General features: G+C 39.8%; 1 protein-coding gene across 1 annotated transcript in view; it reads right to left on the bottom strand.

Annotated features, from left to right (window-relative positions):
• oxr1a (oxidation resistance 1a) overlaps window positions 1-16,467 on the bottom strand; it is a 172,728-nt gene extending 156,261 nt beyond the window's left edge. Inside the window, exons 1-2 of the mRNA XM_046044263.1 lie at window positions 16,330-16,467; window positions 5,574-5,659 (exon numbers count right to left, since the gene is read on the bottom strand). Coding sequence (XP_045900219.1) covers window positions 5,574-5,590 — 17 coding nt within the window. The 5' untranslated portion in view covers window positions 5,591-5,659; window positions 16,330-16,467. The remainder of the gene's footprint in view (window positions 1-5,573; window positions 5,660-16,329) is intronic.
• Window positions 16,468-17,979: the final 1,512 nt, after the last annotated feature.

Genomic DNA, 17,979 nt, shown 5'->3' with positions numbered 1-17,979 from the left:
GTCCACAAAAAAGTAGCCAAGAGCCATGTATGACACCTTTTTGCTTGGAGAAAAAAAATAGACAAAAGTTGTCAGGAATATTACGGGAATACCCTGTGCATTTCCGATGGGATGAGTTTTTGCTTTGGCTTTTAGAGCGGTTGTAAATAACCCTCTTTTTTACCTTTTTGAAAGTGAAATTAAATGGTGCACATTCAGGTACATTCACTTTAATTTTCATTAAATAAGAAGTTGGGATAAATTGGCTTAACATGCATGGGATAAAACATGGTGTTATTTCTGCCGGTTGGAGAAACAATTTACCAATCAGAGTTTTGCAGATGGGATTAAGAATGTGCGTGTCCTTTTTCTACACAGCTAGCTACATCCATGAAAAAAAGTGTGAATGAGATTGACAAAGCTGTATAGGTTGCTGTTAGTCAACTTACAACAAACAAAAAAAAGAAATATCATTTTGTGTTCACTAACATGAACACAATGTCAGCTTGAAATTTATTTAACAGGCTAGGCCTTAAGACTGTGGTTGTGATTGCTGTTTATGGACATTTCTGTCCAGAAAATAATGGGAATTTAAAAAAAATCCAAAGAGAATTAAAGCTCTTCTCTCTATGAATTTGATTTATGCAAGCAGGCCAACGCAGCTATAGCAAGTAAGAGTTTAAATGTGTAACCAAAATCAAAGCTTTGGTGCATCACTTCATAAATGTTCTCATCCAGAAGACAAAGTCAGATTAACAGTGCTCCAGTTACATTTTAATGAGCACATGTAGACACAAACAATCACGCTATGGATACGTGCACTCTCAGTTTATCCATAATAGTGAAACAGCTCATAAAATCAGAGGAGAGAGCACTAAACAAAGCCAGAAGCACAAAGTGCTAATGCTTTGGATTTATTGTCTGTGCCTCTCTTCCACACTTCATTCCATTCAAATCAAAAGGTAAACTGCTACGTTAAGACGTTTGACTGATTAAATTTTAATTAAAGACTTTTAATGATGCTCTTGCATTGTACGCAAGTGTTGTTGGAGATGAGTTGAGGGAACCCGTGAAGAAAACCAATATTAAAAACCCACAGATAAAGCCACAACAGCACATAGCAATCTTTGATGATACACATATTTCCTCATCCACTTTATGTTTCGTTCAGCAGTTTAGCGAGAGAAAAATGCTTTGTTTCGTATTCAGCAAAAATGTGAATGAGGTTTCGGAGTCTTTGAATTTCAAGATGATAGTCTATTACAGTCATTTTGAGCGTATCTGTGTCATCGACTGTGCTGACACAGCTCCCTGAAGACGGAGAGCTGGCTTGGTTTAATCGTCTTCTCACCCACAGTATGAGGATCAAATACAGCGAGGTAACAGGTGGATGGATGCCACATTGTGACAGAACTCCGTCGCCATCACATCATGATACCTAAACCTCCTCCTACACATCTCACTTTCCCATAAAACAAACTTCCTACTGCAAATACACTCCTTAATTCTTTCTGTGGACATCTCGTCCTGACAGACAGCAAATAAAATGTGTCTTATACCGTTGTGGTCAAAAGTTTACAATCATTTGTAAAAAACATTTACGTCATGGCAGTTTCAATTTCAAATAATTCCCACCACTCTTATTTTTCTGTGATGGAATCATTGGAGCACATAGGCCTATTTAATGAATTTTGGTTCTTTCATGCATTTATTATGGGTCTTCAGAAAATGTGACCAGATCTACTGGGTCAAAAATTTACATACAGCAATGTTAATATTTGGTCAAATGTCCCATGGGCATTTTCAACTCAATTTTGTCAGTATTGTTTGATGGGGTTCAAGTCAGGGCCTTGGGAAGGCCATTCTAGCCTGAGTTAACCCTTCTTTTAACACTTTGATGTATGTTTGAGGTCATTGTCCTGTTAAAACACTGAACTGCATTCAAGACCCAACCTTCTGGCTGATGATTTTAGGTTTTCCTGAAGAAGTTGGAGGTAATGCTCCTGCATTATTCCATTTACTTTCTGTAGAGGACCAGGTCCACTGGCAGCAAAGCAAGCCCAGAGAATACTACCAGCACCACGCCTGAAGGTAGGCCTCACCTCCAAACATATTTGTGGTCATTGTGGCCACTAGGGCTGGTCCAAATGTCATTTTTTGAACTTCGACGCTTCAATAGTAATGAAGAGCGAATAATTGAAGCTTCGCCCCCCTCCCCCTCCCCGCGGCATGGGTGCGCAAGTCTGTCTGTGTGCGCGTGTGTGAGAGAGAAAGAAAAACAGAGAGAGCGCTCTGTTCATTTATTCTCATAGTTAGGCTGAGTGATTATTACTAAATCTTTGTTTTTAACTTTGTTATAGCACGGCTAGCAGACCCAAGTGCAGGACTAAGAAAGGGAGAAATATTATTTACATTTATTTAATTAGCTGACGCTTTTATCCAAAGCAACTTAGAATTGCCATATATGTCGGAGGTCGCACGCCGACTCAGTGGGGACAAAATGCTGTTCATTGTGTTGCTGTTTGTTTCCAGCCTACAGTTTGATAGTGATTAATTTTAAAATGTGGGAAATTGGACTGTTTTGATCTGTAATGAAATTAAGCAATTGTAAAATCAATAAACACCATAACTTCCACACTACTGTTGTCATCACTCAGTTTAAAGTGCTCCCACACAGCTGAGGGCTTCATTTCGTTTTCCCTTTGATGTGAACTGAAGTGTTACGTTCACTGCTGTCGGCGGAGGTCAGGCGCGCGAAAAAAAAACTCAATAATCAAATCTCATAATTGAAAATCGAATGTGTACCCAACGGTTGAATATTCGGGTCCAGCCCTAGTGGCCATGTAGCATTTTTCATCTGACCACAGAACTTTTATCCAGAAGGCCTTTTCTTTGTCCATGTGATCAGCAGGAAATTTTAGTCGAGCCTTAAGGTGCCACTTTTGGAGCAAGGGCTTCCTTCTTGCACATCAGCCTCTCACCCAAAGGCAATGTAAAACCCGCTTAACTGTGGACACGGACACCTGTGTTCCTGCAGCTTCTAATTCATCGCAGACCTGCTTTTTGGAGGTTCTTGGTTGACCACTGACCATCGTGAACGATTTTCCCTCAGCAGCAGATAATAGCTTGCGTTGTGTTCCTGATCAGACAACAACAAGTGACACAAATGTGACACACACTTTATGCTTATGAACAATTGTTTGCACAATGAAACTTGGGACCTGTAGCTGTTTTGATGTGGCTCCAAGTGACTTTCATAACTTCTTCAGAGCCGTGCTGAGCTCCTTAGACTAGAGGCCACGTCACAAAACAAATTTGACGGACACAACTTTCTACATCACCGAAATTGATCGTTTACGTTGCTAAATGTGTATTTGACCCAGTAGACTCTGTCACATTTTCAAAAGACAGAAGATTCTGTCTGGTTTTTTTTTCCCATCAGAGAAAAATAAGAGTTGTAGGAATTATTGGAAACTCAAACTGCCATGACATACATGTTCTTTACAAGTGTATGCAAACTTTTGACCACAACGGTATGTGGCGCTATGACTTTCAACGTGTAGACAAAGGTGCAATCATTATCTTACTGATGCAGGTGAGTCCTCTTTGCCAGTGTAAATCAGGACTTAAGGAAAATGTCAGCCTAATCTCACCATGTGGATCTTTCCATTGTGGATTCTGCTGCCATCAACACAAAGCCCTTTCACATGCCAATGGGCTTAGTTACAGATAACCACTCCGTATGTATATATAACTGAAGGTTGTGAAAACAAAATTAGGCTTTAAAAAGGTAATAAGTGTGTACATTATAACCTTATTGATTCAATTTGCACTGTTCTATTAGAATTCAAGAGATTAATTATTCAAGAGAAAATTAATTTTTGTTTTCAAGAGGGAGAATGATTGGGGGTTCTCAGTAATGTATCCAGTACTAAAGATACTCACATATAAACCAAACCCAAGCTGTGAACTGTTTCACATAGGATTAAAAACAACATAAAAGAAACAACCAAAATCATTTGTTTTGATCCACCTAAACCACCTTACCATATCTTCCAACAGTCATGTTTTCTCAGGTTTCTTCCATATTTCAAGGCCCTCTCCCAGCACCCTCCCGTGTAGGGATGAAACGATAACCGGTTTATTGATAAACAATGGTAAAATTCCCAACGGTTATTATTACCGTACAGATTTTAATTACCATGATAACCGGGCTCGGTTACTGCGCTATTATAAACTTGCAGCATCAACCAAGTTAGCGAGAGTCTCCCAGAAGCAGGTGCGCATGCGCAGTATGCAACGTGGGTTTGTTTGCGTCAATGACAACATGATGGAGGACAGCGCTGTGAAAACTTTTACGCAGTTCAGTCAACCAACCAGCATATCTTGTTCATTTTAAATCCAGCAGCTATCAAATTAGTTGTAAAAGTGTCTGAACGGGAGAAACGCTGACTCCTCTGTCAGTTGTTGGGCTCATAGCATCACTGCCTTCTAAAGATTTATTTCTTTTCATGTAATTGTGCATGGAGTCATTGCATTACCTATATAATATAAAATATACAATACTGGTAATGCACACTTAGATGGTTTTCATATTTTTACAAAAGGTATTTTATTGTTTATGTGTATCAGTACATTTGAATCTTTTTTGGCACATTTTTACAATACCGTGATAATACTGATAACCGTGATAATTTTGGTCACTATAATCATAATATAACATTTTCACACTGTTTCATCCCTACTCGTGTTGTTTTTTTTCCCAGGAAAGCCCTTTGGCCCTCAAACTTTATTCCCAATAATCATCATACACGGATACAAGTTTTGGATGCATGTCTGACGTCAGCCAAGTTGCCAGACTGTCTATGAAACACAATCTACTCACACAATCCATACACCACATACAATTTCAACCATTATGTCACCGCATCCTGGCAAACCTTAACCCAATCCAATGGCCGTGTGCGTAGCTGCTCTCTGCGCAGGCAGACAGGACAGCTAACTTAAAGTTTATACCTCCCCGCCGAAAAGATGTCCTTTCTTTTGAAACCTAAATGTTGGCAGGTATGCCTTACACATACTGGCTAAGTGACCATTTGCAGTCAACATCCACAGAAGCCAAAGTGATAAATGATTTATGCACACTGTAAGCTACCACAAGTCACATTAAAAATATAGAATGTACAGACAACCAAAGAGGACTGTGAACTGGGTTTCCTAAACTTCCTACAAAGGTTTTGAGAGAGTATTTCCATTTTTTTCAATACTACCATTTCTACTTATTTAGAAATGTGGTAGCTGAAAACACCAGTTCAGAAGCGTGTATGGGTGAAGATAGTGTGTCTCAAATTATCTATTTCATGGACTTTACCCTAAACAAACAATTTTCTGTGTTGTGACCTGAAATCAACCATCACCTTTCTTCACATCAATGCCTTTTCACATCCAAAGTTATCTGTGGAACGTAGCTGACCGGAAATGTCAGCAGTTATCTGCAGAAGCCATTTTAAAATGCCCTGAGCTTTCTGCTGTTTTTTTTTTGTTTTATTTTTTATGAGCAGATAAGAATAGATCAAAGATGACATTGTACTGACCTTTTGGTGCTGAACATCTTGGCAGCGTCGTCTTTCTCCTGCTCAGAGGCTTTGGGAGGTCAAGGTTTGATGTTGACTTGTCAAACCTGCAGGAAGCACGCACACACACACACACAAAGCAAAAAGACGGAGGGAGGGGACAGAAATAGATCACGGTGAGATTTTCAGCATCACAGTCAGGTCACCCTCAAGTTGTCTGGATGCCTTGGCCATGATGACCTCAAGAATCTTCATTAGCTGGCGTCCAACTGAGCGATTCAAAATGACTTGGCATGACAGGGGGGCAATGAGCGGAGCACAACTCAGCCAACATGACAAAGAAAACGCATGGAGTCAAATGTCTGTACTAATTACTTGCTTTACAGTACCTTGCCACAACAGCACCTATTTAAAACAGAACGGAATTAATTAACACTGAAGCTCAACTGGAGCAATGAGGAACACGAAAAGTGCAATTAATAAGGAGAACTACATATCTGCTTGTGTAGGCAAACATGTCACATGCAAGCTATTAAGTAGGACCGTCTCTGATTGGTTAGAACCACAAACTGGGTCTCTCTATATACTGTACACGTGTGCTATACCTGTATACACCTATAACACACTGTATAATGGCTGGGAGTTAGCCTCTGCTCATTTATGTAAAGGTTATCAGAGACTGTGAAGGAGGAGCTGGAGTAAAAGAAGATAGGGTTCAATAATTAATGCCGAGGTCTGTGCAGGCCTCACTTCTCACCCTCTCCTGTCTGTAATGAGATGAGTGAAGGGCCAGAGGGAAGGAGGGAGGGAAAGGGAAGGAGAATTGGGTGATTATAGCGCCTGGCTCGGCCCCATCTACCTTCTTTTTTTTCCCTCCATCAGTCAGACGCACGAGCATGTACATACATACACACACACCATCTCATTTATAACACCTGGAGTGCGTTTCCTCTCTCCTACACACCGGCAAGGAGCAGAAGAGAGCTGAATAAGCAGGCATGAAGGTTAACAAAGCACTGGAAACATCTGATAATTCATTCGGGTGACATGGAAACCACAGATGTACTCCCTAATCGAAGGCAGTGAGGCGGCCAATTTTGAGGCTTCCATGATTCACAGACGATAACAGCACACAGCCAAAGTGCCAAATGTATTAATATTATTTCTTCATATCATCTTTGGCAGACAAGAAATGATTTTAAGTGCATCCTGCAGTTAAGTTGAATTGTTGTGACACTGCATTACTTTCAAGGTATGACGTGCATTTGATAATGCAATTAGCTGGACTAAGGATTAGAGCAGTCTCACTTTTAGGTGTCAAACAAAACACACATTTCAGATAAGGGTAAAAAGCTGTTGTCAACAGTTTGTCAACAGTTTTATACTCAATCAAATGTGGCTAAACGTATCTGCAAATGACTTTGGTCCGTTTACATGCAAGTGTGGTCCTTACTCTTCAATACCAATGCTAAAAATACACTGTCTACCAAGGTTTGTTTCTCTTGTTCCCCTGTTGGAGCTGAGCCTACCAGCTGCTGTCAATCAAATACAGACACTGACTTGACACGCTGAGACAGAAAAAGAGAATTTCTGAAATGACCTCAAAGACCTTTTGTCCTTCCTTGTAATTAAAAAAAAACAACAAAAACAAAAAAACACTGACATCATGCAAAAAGGGATGACCAAATGTGGTCAGTTCAGATGGACTTCAAAAACCATAAATGTCAATCTACTGGTGGTGTTAGAGGAAAATGACAAGGGATCACCAAAGTCATTAGTATTCATCCTCTGGGGACCATGAATGTCTGCACAGAATTTCATAGAAATTCATACCATAATTGAGATCAACTTGGAAAATCTTTAAACTTTACAGCAGTACATCACACTTGAAACATGTCATACCACTATGGCAACAGGGGGACACTAATGAGATGAGAAATTCCTCATCATAAAGGACTGCAGGTACATGCAAACCGACATTTCATTAAAAAGGAACAGTTTAATCTGTGGGAAAATTCAGAGCCCAGGGAGTGCAGACAGATAATTTCAAACCGTCGCATAATTTCCTTTTCCATTGCTGTTAAAATATGACTCATCCTCCCATTCGTCACAGTGTTGCAGGGCTTTAAAATGATTACACACAGTACTTTACCAAACCCAGCACTCCCCTCAAAAATAATAACAAACCTTCAAGCTTTCACGGGTCCGTACCGAACCAAGGCAAAAATACATTTATTTGGGATTATATGAGGCCAGCATCACCTGCTAGCGGGCTTAAAGTGAGCACAAACCAAGAAGTTTTTTTTAAGCAATATACGATAAAAAGAAAAGTAACTTGAAGCCAACATAGAGGAAAAGGGACAGGATACTACAGGAGTAGAAGTACAAATGTATTGAAATTAGTTCGGACCATGTTGCACAGCAGAGATTGGGGTGTGACATAAAAACTCCTCCCCAGGAGAACTTACAGCTCAGGGCCTACAGGTGGATGCCTTAGTAGGAGTTTCAGGTGAGCAGTGCATTGAAAGCTTAAATTGAATTAAATCGCTGTTTAAGGTACAGCAAGTAGAGTATATCGTGTGCAGAACACTCAGGTTTTGTGCTTGACCTATCTCGCAGGCTTGGTTCAATTTCTGGCAACCATGCAAGATTTACAGTAAATAGACCATTGTTTATTCTCACTGTGCTGCCGTCCAGCTGACATAAAAAGGAAACAAATCAACTCTGTTTGCTTTTGAATTTTAATTGACTAACACCATGACAGCTTTGATTAGTTAAACAACGGATGAAGAACAAGGCACTGAACTAGAATTATCTGCCAACTTGTGTGATTCTGATATTTAACTAACATTGCTTTGTTTCATGCAGCACATTTGAAGAAATCCACAAAATCTGTGTTTTGCTTGAATCTTGTTAGCTCGATAAATCTCTCAAATATGCACCCAAAATGCTAAAGTTGTCATTTATAGCCACTAGAAAAAGAAGAAACGAACACCACAAGAAATGTTTGAAATTACTCATTTTACGTTTTTCAGATGCGTCAGACTAAATATTTACTTCAAATTACCTTGGTTGTCAAAATATTGTTCCAGCAAGAAATTTGCTGTGAAATATTACAAACAAGGCAGATTTGCACAGGACCAAGAAAACAGTCTACAATTTAGTGTCGCATATAGTTGCAAGTGCGTCAGTAAATCCTAACGTCTCCAAAAGGTTACATTCAGTGTTAGCTTATTTGTATGGTTTATCTGTCCTTCTGCCCCATCACCAATGCATGAACCTGCACCACAACAATGCACCAGTGGAGCCATGTGGTTCCTCCTGACATGAATGGACCTTGTCTACTTCTATCTCTATAGCAAAAGAACCTTGTTGGAGGATGTTTTTCCTGCCGAGCTTCATTAAGCCAGCCTTGTGTTTCAGCTTAATTGTATCTGGGCGTGCAGAGCATCCTGACAAACACTATCAGCATCCAAGCATGTAATGGATTGAGGCGAATCCCTCCTACAGACAGAGGGACAGCAGGTATCCCCGGTGCTCGGGTCTGCACTTTTGTTGAAAGCTGCCGGTCATAAAACAGCAACGACACAGGGGTGATGTGTTCGGCATAACACACAACTTTCTCTAGGCTGACAGAGCTATTTCACACAAAACAAAGATGACCTAAGCATGTATTCAGTGGCCTGTTAACACAACCAACTGCAAACACATCAGACTAAATCCCAGCCAAGGCAAATACAGTCAATTCTATCAACTGTTTCAAATCTATTCTGTTTCAGACAGAAGTTTAAATTCCCCGTGTTGCTGGGTTTATGAATGATTGACAAGAAGAGAGGAGGTAAATAAAGATATCTGCTGTGCTGTTTACTGGATGAAATCCAGAGATGGAGAAGTGGAGTATTGATCAGAGGCAGGATTAGCTGACCCAGCATGCAGCTAAATCAGTAACAGCCATGAAGAAGTACAGAGGAAAGAAAACAACACAACATCGGCCATGTAATACAGTGGGTATAGCGGAAGAGAAGTTATGGTACTAACAGCTGAGATAGTGTAGGCAATACCCTGTTGTCAAAATTAATGTCAGGCATGTTGAATGTATTGATATATGCCGTAGGTTTTAAGGGCGAGCAGCTCATTCACATTCAACTGTACAAGATTTCTCAGTGTGTTAAAATTTTTAGCTTAAATACATGTACATGTTAATACATGTAAATATTTCCTTACAGACTAGCACAAAGATTCAAAGTAAAGCATTCGGTTAAGAGAAAACCAACGCCTAATTTGAAATTTTGAGTATCTTGTAAATTCAAATATGGGCCAGCCAAAAATTTTGTGAAAAAAACAAAACATTTGTGAAGTCCAGTAGCTGCAGTGGCATTTCAATCAGGACCCAGTTCGCTGCAGTGATATGACTCATCTTCCCTTCTGTTCTCCACTCCTGTGTCCCCTGGTAATCCCATTGTCTGCACCTCACCATTGTTTACATTTCTCCTCCCTTCCAGTCCCTCATCTCCCCAATTCATTTCCTTGGCCCGTCTGGCAGCACACACAGAGCCTAATTGTGGTAAGTTTCCTGAACTAATAGGGGTCACATTAGCCTGGCAGGAAACACAATGCCATTATGGCAATGCTATGTCAATTACTGGGCAACGAATAAACACCCTCTGTTATTTTTGACTCTCATACTTGCGTCGGGCTAATGGTTGCGATGCACTGTGGTTATCTACTCAGGGGCATCTTATCTCCGTCTCCTGGAGGAACTCGCTTGAGGTCAGATTGTTGGGTTGTCCTGGTTGAGAGTGTTTTCCTTGCAAATGAAAAAATTCCAATGTAAATTTTGCCAGTCACAGTCAGTGGAAAGGGATAATGGATTCATCTTGTTTGAATTCAGGATATCCAATTTAGACCCAAGAATGACACTAGTACACTTTTTAGTAAGGACTGAATTGGACAGAAAAAACTTAAAATATGTCAAATTATGAAAGGAAGATAATAACTTTAACACACTGAGGGGTTCACCGCAACTAATGGATCACACTCATCCAGTTTGTTTCCACCTCCTAATAGAGCACCCAGAGGCTCATTGTAGCCTGAATCATAACAGCTATATCTATTATAGACAGCATGCTTTCATTATTATTAGAGCTGCGTTCTATGCTTATGGGAATGCCACTGCAATGAGGTTAAAATATGGAAGACTATAAATGTTTCTTGAATTACCATTACACACTTAACCCAGTATGAGTTCAAGCTGGCTGAATTCATTTAATGTTTCATTCAACTTGTTGAAGTGATTCCCATAATCAATTTTAGATTTAGTTTAGACAACATAACAAAGTGAGGGGGGGGGCTGACGTATCTGTCAAAGCAAATTCAACATGAGCTTGGCAGATTTGTCTGGTTCCCAGGAAATAAACGGCCCCATGAGATTACATTATTCCAAGAAAACTACTGAGTTCACCCTTTCCTCAAAATAAATGTCTGCTGTCTGTATGTTCCTGAGGTTCCTATGTGCATGGAGTCTGCACATGATGATGACGACAATAGTGGGGGAGGAGGGAGAAGGGAGGAGAAAACCTCAGCTTTCAAGCAGAGTAGCTCATGGCAAGGTATGTACGGGAGCTAGGACACTTGTCAGTTGGACTTAAGGCCATGTACACAGTTGTGTTGGGGACTGCTCTCTGCTGAGTCACTTCACTGCATGATATAAGGCTGACAGAGACAAATGCCTGTGGAGTGTCACTCTAAAATGACCCCATCCCCTTGCTTTGATTCAATTAGCTTTCAAGCAGTGTCCCAAAGTGGAACCAAAGGCAATGTACACTCAACTCAAGTGATGGGGCCAAATCAGATTTTAGTTTGCTGACAGCATCGCCTTGTTCCCATCAAATTACGTGACGCGGGTTTTGTGACGCATGTCATCTGACTGTCACATCATCACTCCATTAGTAATGGGGGGAAATGCACTCCTAACTTACCTTGACAGCTATTTGGATGATAAGTTTTGTCATTAAAGTAAAATTCGCAGATTTATCAGAAAACCGCTGGCTGAGCAGGAGTGAAAAACGGTAGAACAGAGGAAATGAGTGCAGATTCATCACTCTCAAACCAGTTCGAGGGAAACAGATTTAATCACTTTATGAAACATCAACATCCAAAGACTGCCTCCGCCATCCGTTATCCTACCCATGTAATCACTGATTTGGGTCCCATGGCCATCCCCCGACCCAGTAGGCTGGGAGTAGAGAGAAGAAGAAGGTGGTTTGTTGATGTGCTCAAAGGAGGAGGAGACATGAGGGGGTCACTGGGCTGGGTTCCTATGGCTTAGCATGGCAAATCCTCTGTAATCCTCCAACCACTCCCATGGCGCTGTTTACTGAAGGTAGGTAAAGCTATTATGGACCAAGTCTGCCCTGCTACCATGTTAGCTACATCCTACAACTGCTACAGTTAGTCCTCCACAATTGTTCACCTGTTCTTTTTTTAAGACAACATTTGATTATCCTCCGCAAGTCTCTTTTGAGAATATCGTCATTAGACGGCAGGATAACAGTGAGGGAGCCAGACAAAAGAGATGAAAATCACATAGAGAGGGGTGAGAAAACAAAACCTTCCTCAGGGTATTTATACCAATAAGGGAGGGCTGGAGGGGGGCGCTTTATGGCCTGCAGTCTGGCTGCATTATCACAGCTTTCTTTAGAAGTCTTTATGGAGAACTGAAACTTTCTGTTTGACTCCAGATCAGCACTCTTACATACAAACCACTCAGCACATGAAACATCCCAGTGCCATAAAACCATCATCCTGTCTAGGAATCTCTGGTGCGTCTTTGTAAACAATGTCTCAAGCCGGTATGGATCCATGACGCAACTTAATGGAAGAATAGATTTCTTGGAAGCCTTAAAATTAATTTTCAGCTGGATTCCTGGAATCACATTACAACAGAAGGCAACAAATCACTGTGTCACTGCCCCTGTCGTTATCCAATTGCTTTCTTGAGGATTCAAGGCCCTCCATCCCTCCTTCCCTCCCGGTCTGTGTGTCTGTCTTTCTGTCTACGTCTATTAATGTTTTGCAACAGCACTCTTCTCCATTATTCCAAAAACAAAAGTACAGTCTGTGAAAAACTAATAATTGCAAAAGCTAAAAAAAGCTGAATAAATCCCCTGACCAGTTTTATTGCTGGCACCAGGACTGAAATGAAATGCACATGCGGCTGCTTTCCAATATCGGAGAACATTATTTTATTACATTCTAAATTAACACCAGAAACTTTTAAACGACAGGATTATTTCAGGTAGTGCTGTAATGATTACTCCATTAATTGATTAACAAAGATCCACGAAGTTTGTCTCATGCACACTTACGACCAACCAAGTGCATGGAAGCTAGTGATAATGGATGTAAACAATACAGGATTTAAATACCTTAAAAAATAAAAAAAAATCGGCTTTGCAAATTTTATGTAGGGAAGGAAAAGCTTTCAGCCTGTTTGTAAGATCTCAAGGATGCACACAATTTTAATTTCTGTTTGTTTACAAGAGACAACTCTACAGGACAGCTTAAACTGGGCTGAATGATGCTCCCACTTCGTTACTTGTTCTGATAAAGGTTTTTCTTTTCTTTCATGTTAATCAGCTATTGTAGAATATTGACCAAACTAGTAGTAGGCAGACTGCATAACGTAAGGAATGTCAACATATTTCGTGAATCGAGTAAAGTTTTTCTACTACATATTTTTTTTTTTGACCAGTAAAACCAGTATTATGAGACTGGGCAACTAAAAGGTTCTTGTGAAGCCTGAACAAAGCGCTTACCAGAGTCAAAACTCTGGCCCATGATCAGAGGGAACAAACCATCTTTAAGAGATTTATTATTTAAGATTACAATTCTCAGCATCTTTCAGCCTCAAATGCTTCTTTATTCTTTTTCACTGCACCCGCTTCTATGAGTTTAAGTGGGGTTTGAACATGGATTAGCACCAGCCAGTTACAAAAGCAGATTTAAGGCCCTGTCTCCACTAGTGATGGTGGCTCCCTCTGGTCAATTTGATTCAAGAGCTCTCAAAGAACCACTGGAGAACCATATGTATTACAAATGCGTACAAAAACAATTCATCACTGACTATTACAAAACAGATGATAATCATTAATGACTTAAAAGGGAATATATTTCCAGGATCAGTCATTTTTACATAAAACTGCAGTACTTAGAAACCGCAGGATCCCCATGGAACCACTTATATCCGCATGGAGCCACTCAAGGTTACACAGAACCACTAATTTACCTTCATATTATGGAAAGTCAGATAGCATGGGCTCGATGTAAAAGCAGTTTGCTCTCTAGATATTGTCATAGTAAACACCTCACTGAAGAGTATAGAAATAGTAGCAGCTTAACACTAAAACTAGTTTTTCATTATGCACGCTTTCAAGAAACACTGCTCCAAGCAACAAGTCTGATCTGACGTCAGGAAGTCGGTGATTTGTCGGTATTCTTCAGGGTAGTGCAGGTCGCTTCTACCTATGTGTGTGTGGGTGTATTAATGAGTTTGCAGAGACAGATGAGATAGTTGCAGCTGTTAAAACACCACATGACTTTAGAGGCTTTCACAGTTGAATCTGACGGAGAAGCGCTGGATTTTGTCGTAGCCCTCTTGATAAGTATCTAGCCTCATCCCTTACTGCTTTGGCTTATCAGCATGAAAACAAAGCATCAAAAGCATGAAAGCACAGTTTCATATACTTGAAATATATTTTTATCAGAAGTCTGCTAATCGAATTTGTTTCTTTTAAAGATAACATGTATATAATAATTTCTTCTAAGTGAAAATAGTTCAGTTTCATCAACACGAATCTCAATGCAGTAATCAATTGGTAACAGCAAGCACCCACTGATGATGGCAAGGTGAAGGATTAATCAAAGTCAGCAGGACCATGGATAATTTCATCATGAGAGTCATCATTTAAAGTGTGTGAGTGTGTCATGGCCATCCTTTATAGGAGTGACAGAGGTGATGGTTCTTGTTGTCTCTAACATGACAGGTTCTCAACAAGTGGATTTATATTTCAGAAGATTCAACCAAATTTGCCTTTGATGACTTAGGGAAAAGACGGAGCGTTTTACATTCAAGTAATGATCTTCACATGTTAAAAAATATTGTAGTTACAGTTGAAACAATTAGTCAATTAATTTATTAGTTTATTGACAGAAAGTTCATTATCGACCATTTTGACCATCAAGTAATCATTGAGTCCCTTTTCAAGCAAAAGTGCCATATTACCTAGTTCCAGCTTCTCAGTGGTAAAGAATAGCAGCTTTTCTTCATCTTACATACTTTTAATAGTATTTCTCTTTGGGTTTGGCTATTAGTTGGACAAAACAAACAATTTTATTATGTCATCCTAGGCTACGGAAAACGGCCTGGCATTTGTTTAAGGTTTTTCCCCGCAATATTTTACAGATAAATGATGAATTGAGAAAACACCTGGCTGGCACATTATTTGACAATGAATAATTGTCAAATAATTGTTAGAAATATTTGCTCGTTGCAGGTGTAATCTTTGTTGGTTATAACAACTAACTAATGCGGCACATATAAAACACCACAAGCCACTGTTGTCACAAAATTAGTCATATGGTGACACATTTTCATCAGCATGACTTGTAACACTTGTCAGCTCCTCCATCTCACTTTGTTTTGACTCAACCTTGAACAGCTCATGACCTTCAACAAACAACAGAGTGCATTAGCAAAGCACAGCATGTCTCTGGACAGGAATACAGTACCTGAACATGCTGACCCCAGTCTGGACTGATGTGTTTTATTAGGATATATAATAATAGGAGATTAGGGAGCCTGGACAATATACAGGCTTCGCCCCCATCTCACCCTGGAGGCAGCTCATTGTGCACCTTAAGGGGCTATATACCTTCTTGCATTATGCAATGGTGTAATAGGCTTAGCTTCATGCTACTCTGCAGGGGGGAGTTTGGGGCTGAGTATGATGACTCATTTCATTAAGTCTCTTTCCCTCAGAGCTTTCTAGTTGCTGAGGAGTGAACTTTCCACCCCCCCACATTAACACTGACCTTAGATGCCATAAACAGTAGAGTGCAGACAGTAAACATCCAATTATCAACTCACAATAACAAAATTTATAAAATATATATTTTTGACAAGCATTTCTGAGTTCGTAATTGCCTTATTGCAATATATTTAGTATTTTTATGCTTTTCTTTTACTAAATAAAATATTCTGTAAAAAGAATGTAGTGACGTTATTGTACTTAATGCTATCTTTATGCTCCTCTGGTATCTCTTAATGATCCTATAATACTCCTGCTGGAAGTCACAACCTACTTTTGCTGGGATATTTATTCCCTGTGCTTTTATAATGTATTCTGGGATGTAGAAATGATAGATACATATTCTTCTAGTAATGCTAAAATTTAAAAGAGACATACCCTACTTCTTGATAGTAGTATATACTACAATTAAACCACATAAAAAGCATGCAATGACGAGTTTAGGAAGAACTACACAGACCCTTCACCTGAATTTCACCTGCACCGTCTGAGGCGTCACACGAATCAGTATCCTTAAATAACTATTTTGAAAACCATCCGGGCTCCTGAGCTACCATCTGCACGGAAACACAACACTTTAAAAAATCATTAAACCTTTATAAGGAAACGACCAATCCGGCCATATCAAGATATAAGCCGGATGAATCGTTTCGGAAATAACAAACATGTCGCTGCACGTCACTACTTACTTTCAGCCGGACACAATGCGAGCAGCCGCTTCAGATGGTCGCCAGAATTTTCGGACACACGATTGAGAAGTGTTTCTTCATCAGGCGTGCACCATCGCGGGAATGTACACAGAGGCAGACATGCGAAGTCATTTGACCTTCTCCCAATAGAAACTACCATCGTTGAGACGTAGCCTGGGATAGGGGAGAAGCGGACCATACCAAGCAGGAGTCCCAGCAAGGCGAGGGGGAGGAGGGAAAGCTGGACGTACATGTGTGGATGTAAATAAATCATCCAAGTAGTTGCAGTAAAAAGGATTGAAAGAAATGTGAAAACTTGTAAGTGGGAATAAGAGTGTGGCACTTTAATTCAGTTTCACAGTTTCATCAGTCTTTAGAAATGATCCCACATTCTGGTGAGAGGTTTCACTCTCCCTGCTGTTTCACCCGCACTTCATGATTTAAAAGTACTTTTAATTTTATGCTGAAACTTACTGAACATATCATATTTACTCAAATGGAATTAGACGAGTTTATGTAGTTACATTTCCTGGCCGAAATGGCAGTGCGGAGTAAGGTATAGCAAATTGGCATTGACTGGCTTAGAACTTGAATATTTTAAACAGTTGCATTATTCATAAAACTATAAAAATGTGTTATTGTGATATATGTTTAAAATCATGTATGAATGAATTTTAAATAAATCAAAAAAACATTAAAAAAATATTCCAAACCCAGGTTAGTACAAAGTGTAGTTCAGAACAGACGGTGGAGATTATTTATCTTGATGATTTGGTTTAATAGCGTTTTGAAACAGGAGAAAGCATTTTACAGAGGAAGACAGGGAAATGACCAAGAACTGATTGAAAACGTACAAATGAATCTTCCTCCATCATTTAAAGGAGTTCCATGCAGATATTGCACATAAATTAGAGTGATGAGGTTGAGTGTAGGGATGCACAATATATTTTATTTCAGCTAATACAATGATGACTTACTTCTCATGGCTGATACTGATAAGATAACCAATAATTTCAGATTTCTGTATTTTGAAAAGAAGCTCATAACCTGTAGTTTATGCACACCTGTGGGTAGTGTTGTAGTACTCGAGACCGGTCTTGATCTTAAGACCGGTCTTTTTGATGGTCTTGGTCTTGTATCAGTCTCGGACATTGAGGACTCGGGATTTTATTTCAAGACCAGTCAAGACCATGACTTTGGGAATATCGATAAATTGCTTTTGCATTGTCTGATTTGTTAACATCCTAACTTTGATTGGAAGTAAAATTTATTGCTTTAAATGCAACCAATAACCCTAAATAACGACTGTCACCCCTGAGTTGATTTCAGCTCTTTGTATGTGGGTGTTTCAGTGGGAATGTGGATCTTTCAGATAAATTTGAGAAGTACCTCTGATCTCCATGATTCCACATTTTATTGCGTGCCATGCAATGCAGGGAACTGGTCTTGGTCTTGATTCGGTCTTGCCCTCCCTCAGTCTTGGTCTCGACTGCGCTCAGCCCCTAAAAGTCTTGTATCGGTCTCGATAAACTCTGGTCTTGGTCTTGACTTGGTCTCGGTTTGGGCGGTCTTGACTACAACACTACCTGTGGGTAAGAAAGATCTAGTGAGCATAGATGGATGATTTTATATTCCATAGCTCTGACCTAA

The sequence above is a fragment of the Micropterus dolomieu genome, linkage group LG03, assembly GCF_021292245.1.
Source record: "Micropterus dolomieu isolate WLL.071019.BEF.003 ecotype Adirondacks linkage group LG03, ASM2129224v1, whole genome shotgun sequence".
In the NCBI taxonomy this organism is placed as follows: domain Eukaryota; kingdom Metazoa; phylum Chordata; class Actinopteri; order Centrarchiformes; family Centrarchidae; genus Micropterus; species Micropterus dolomieu.
This window is presented reverse-complemented; position numbering and strand designations above follow the sequence as displayed.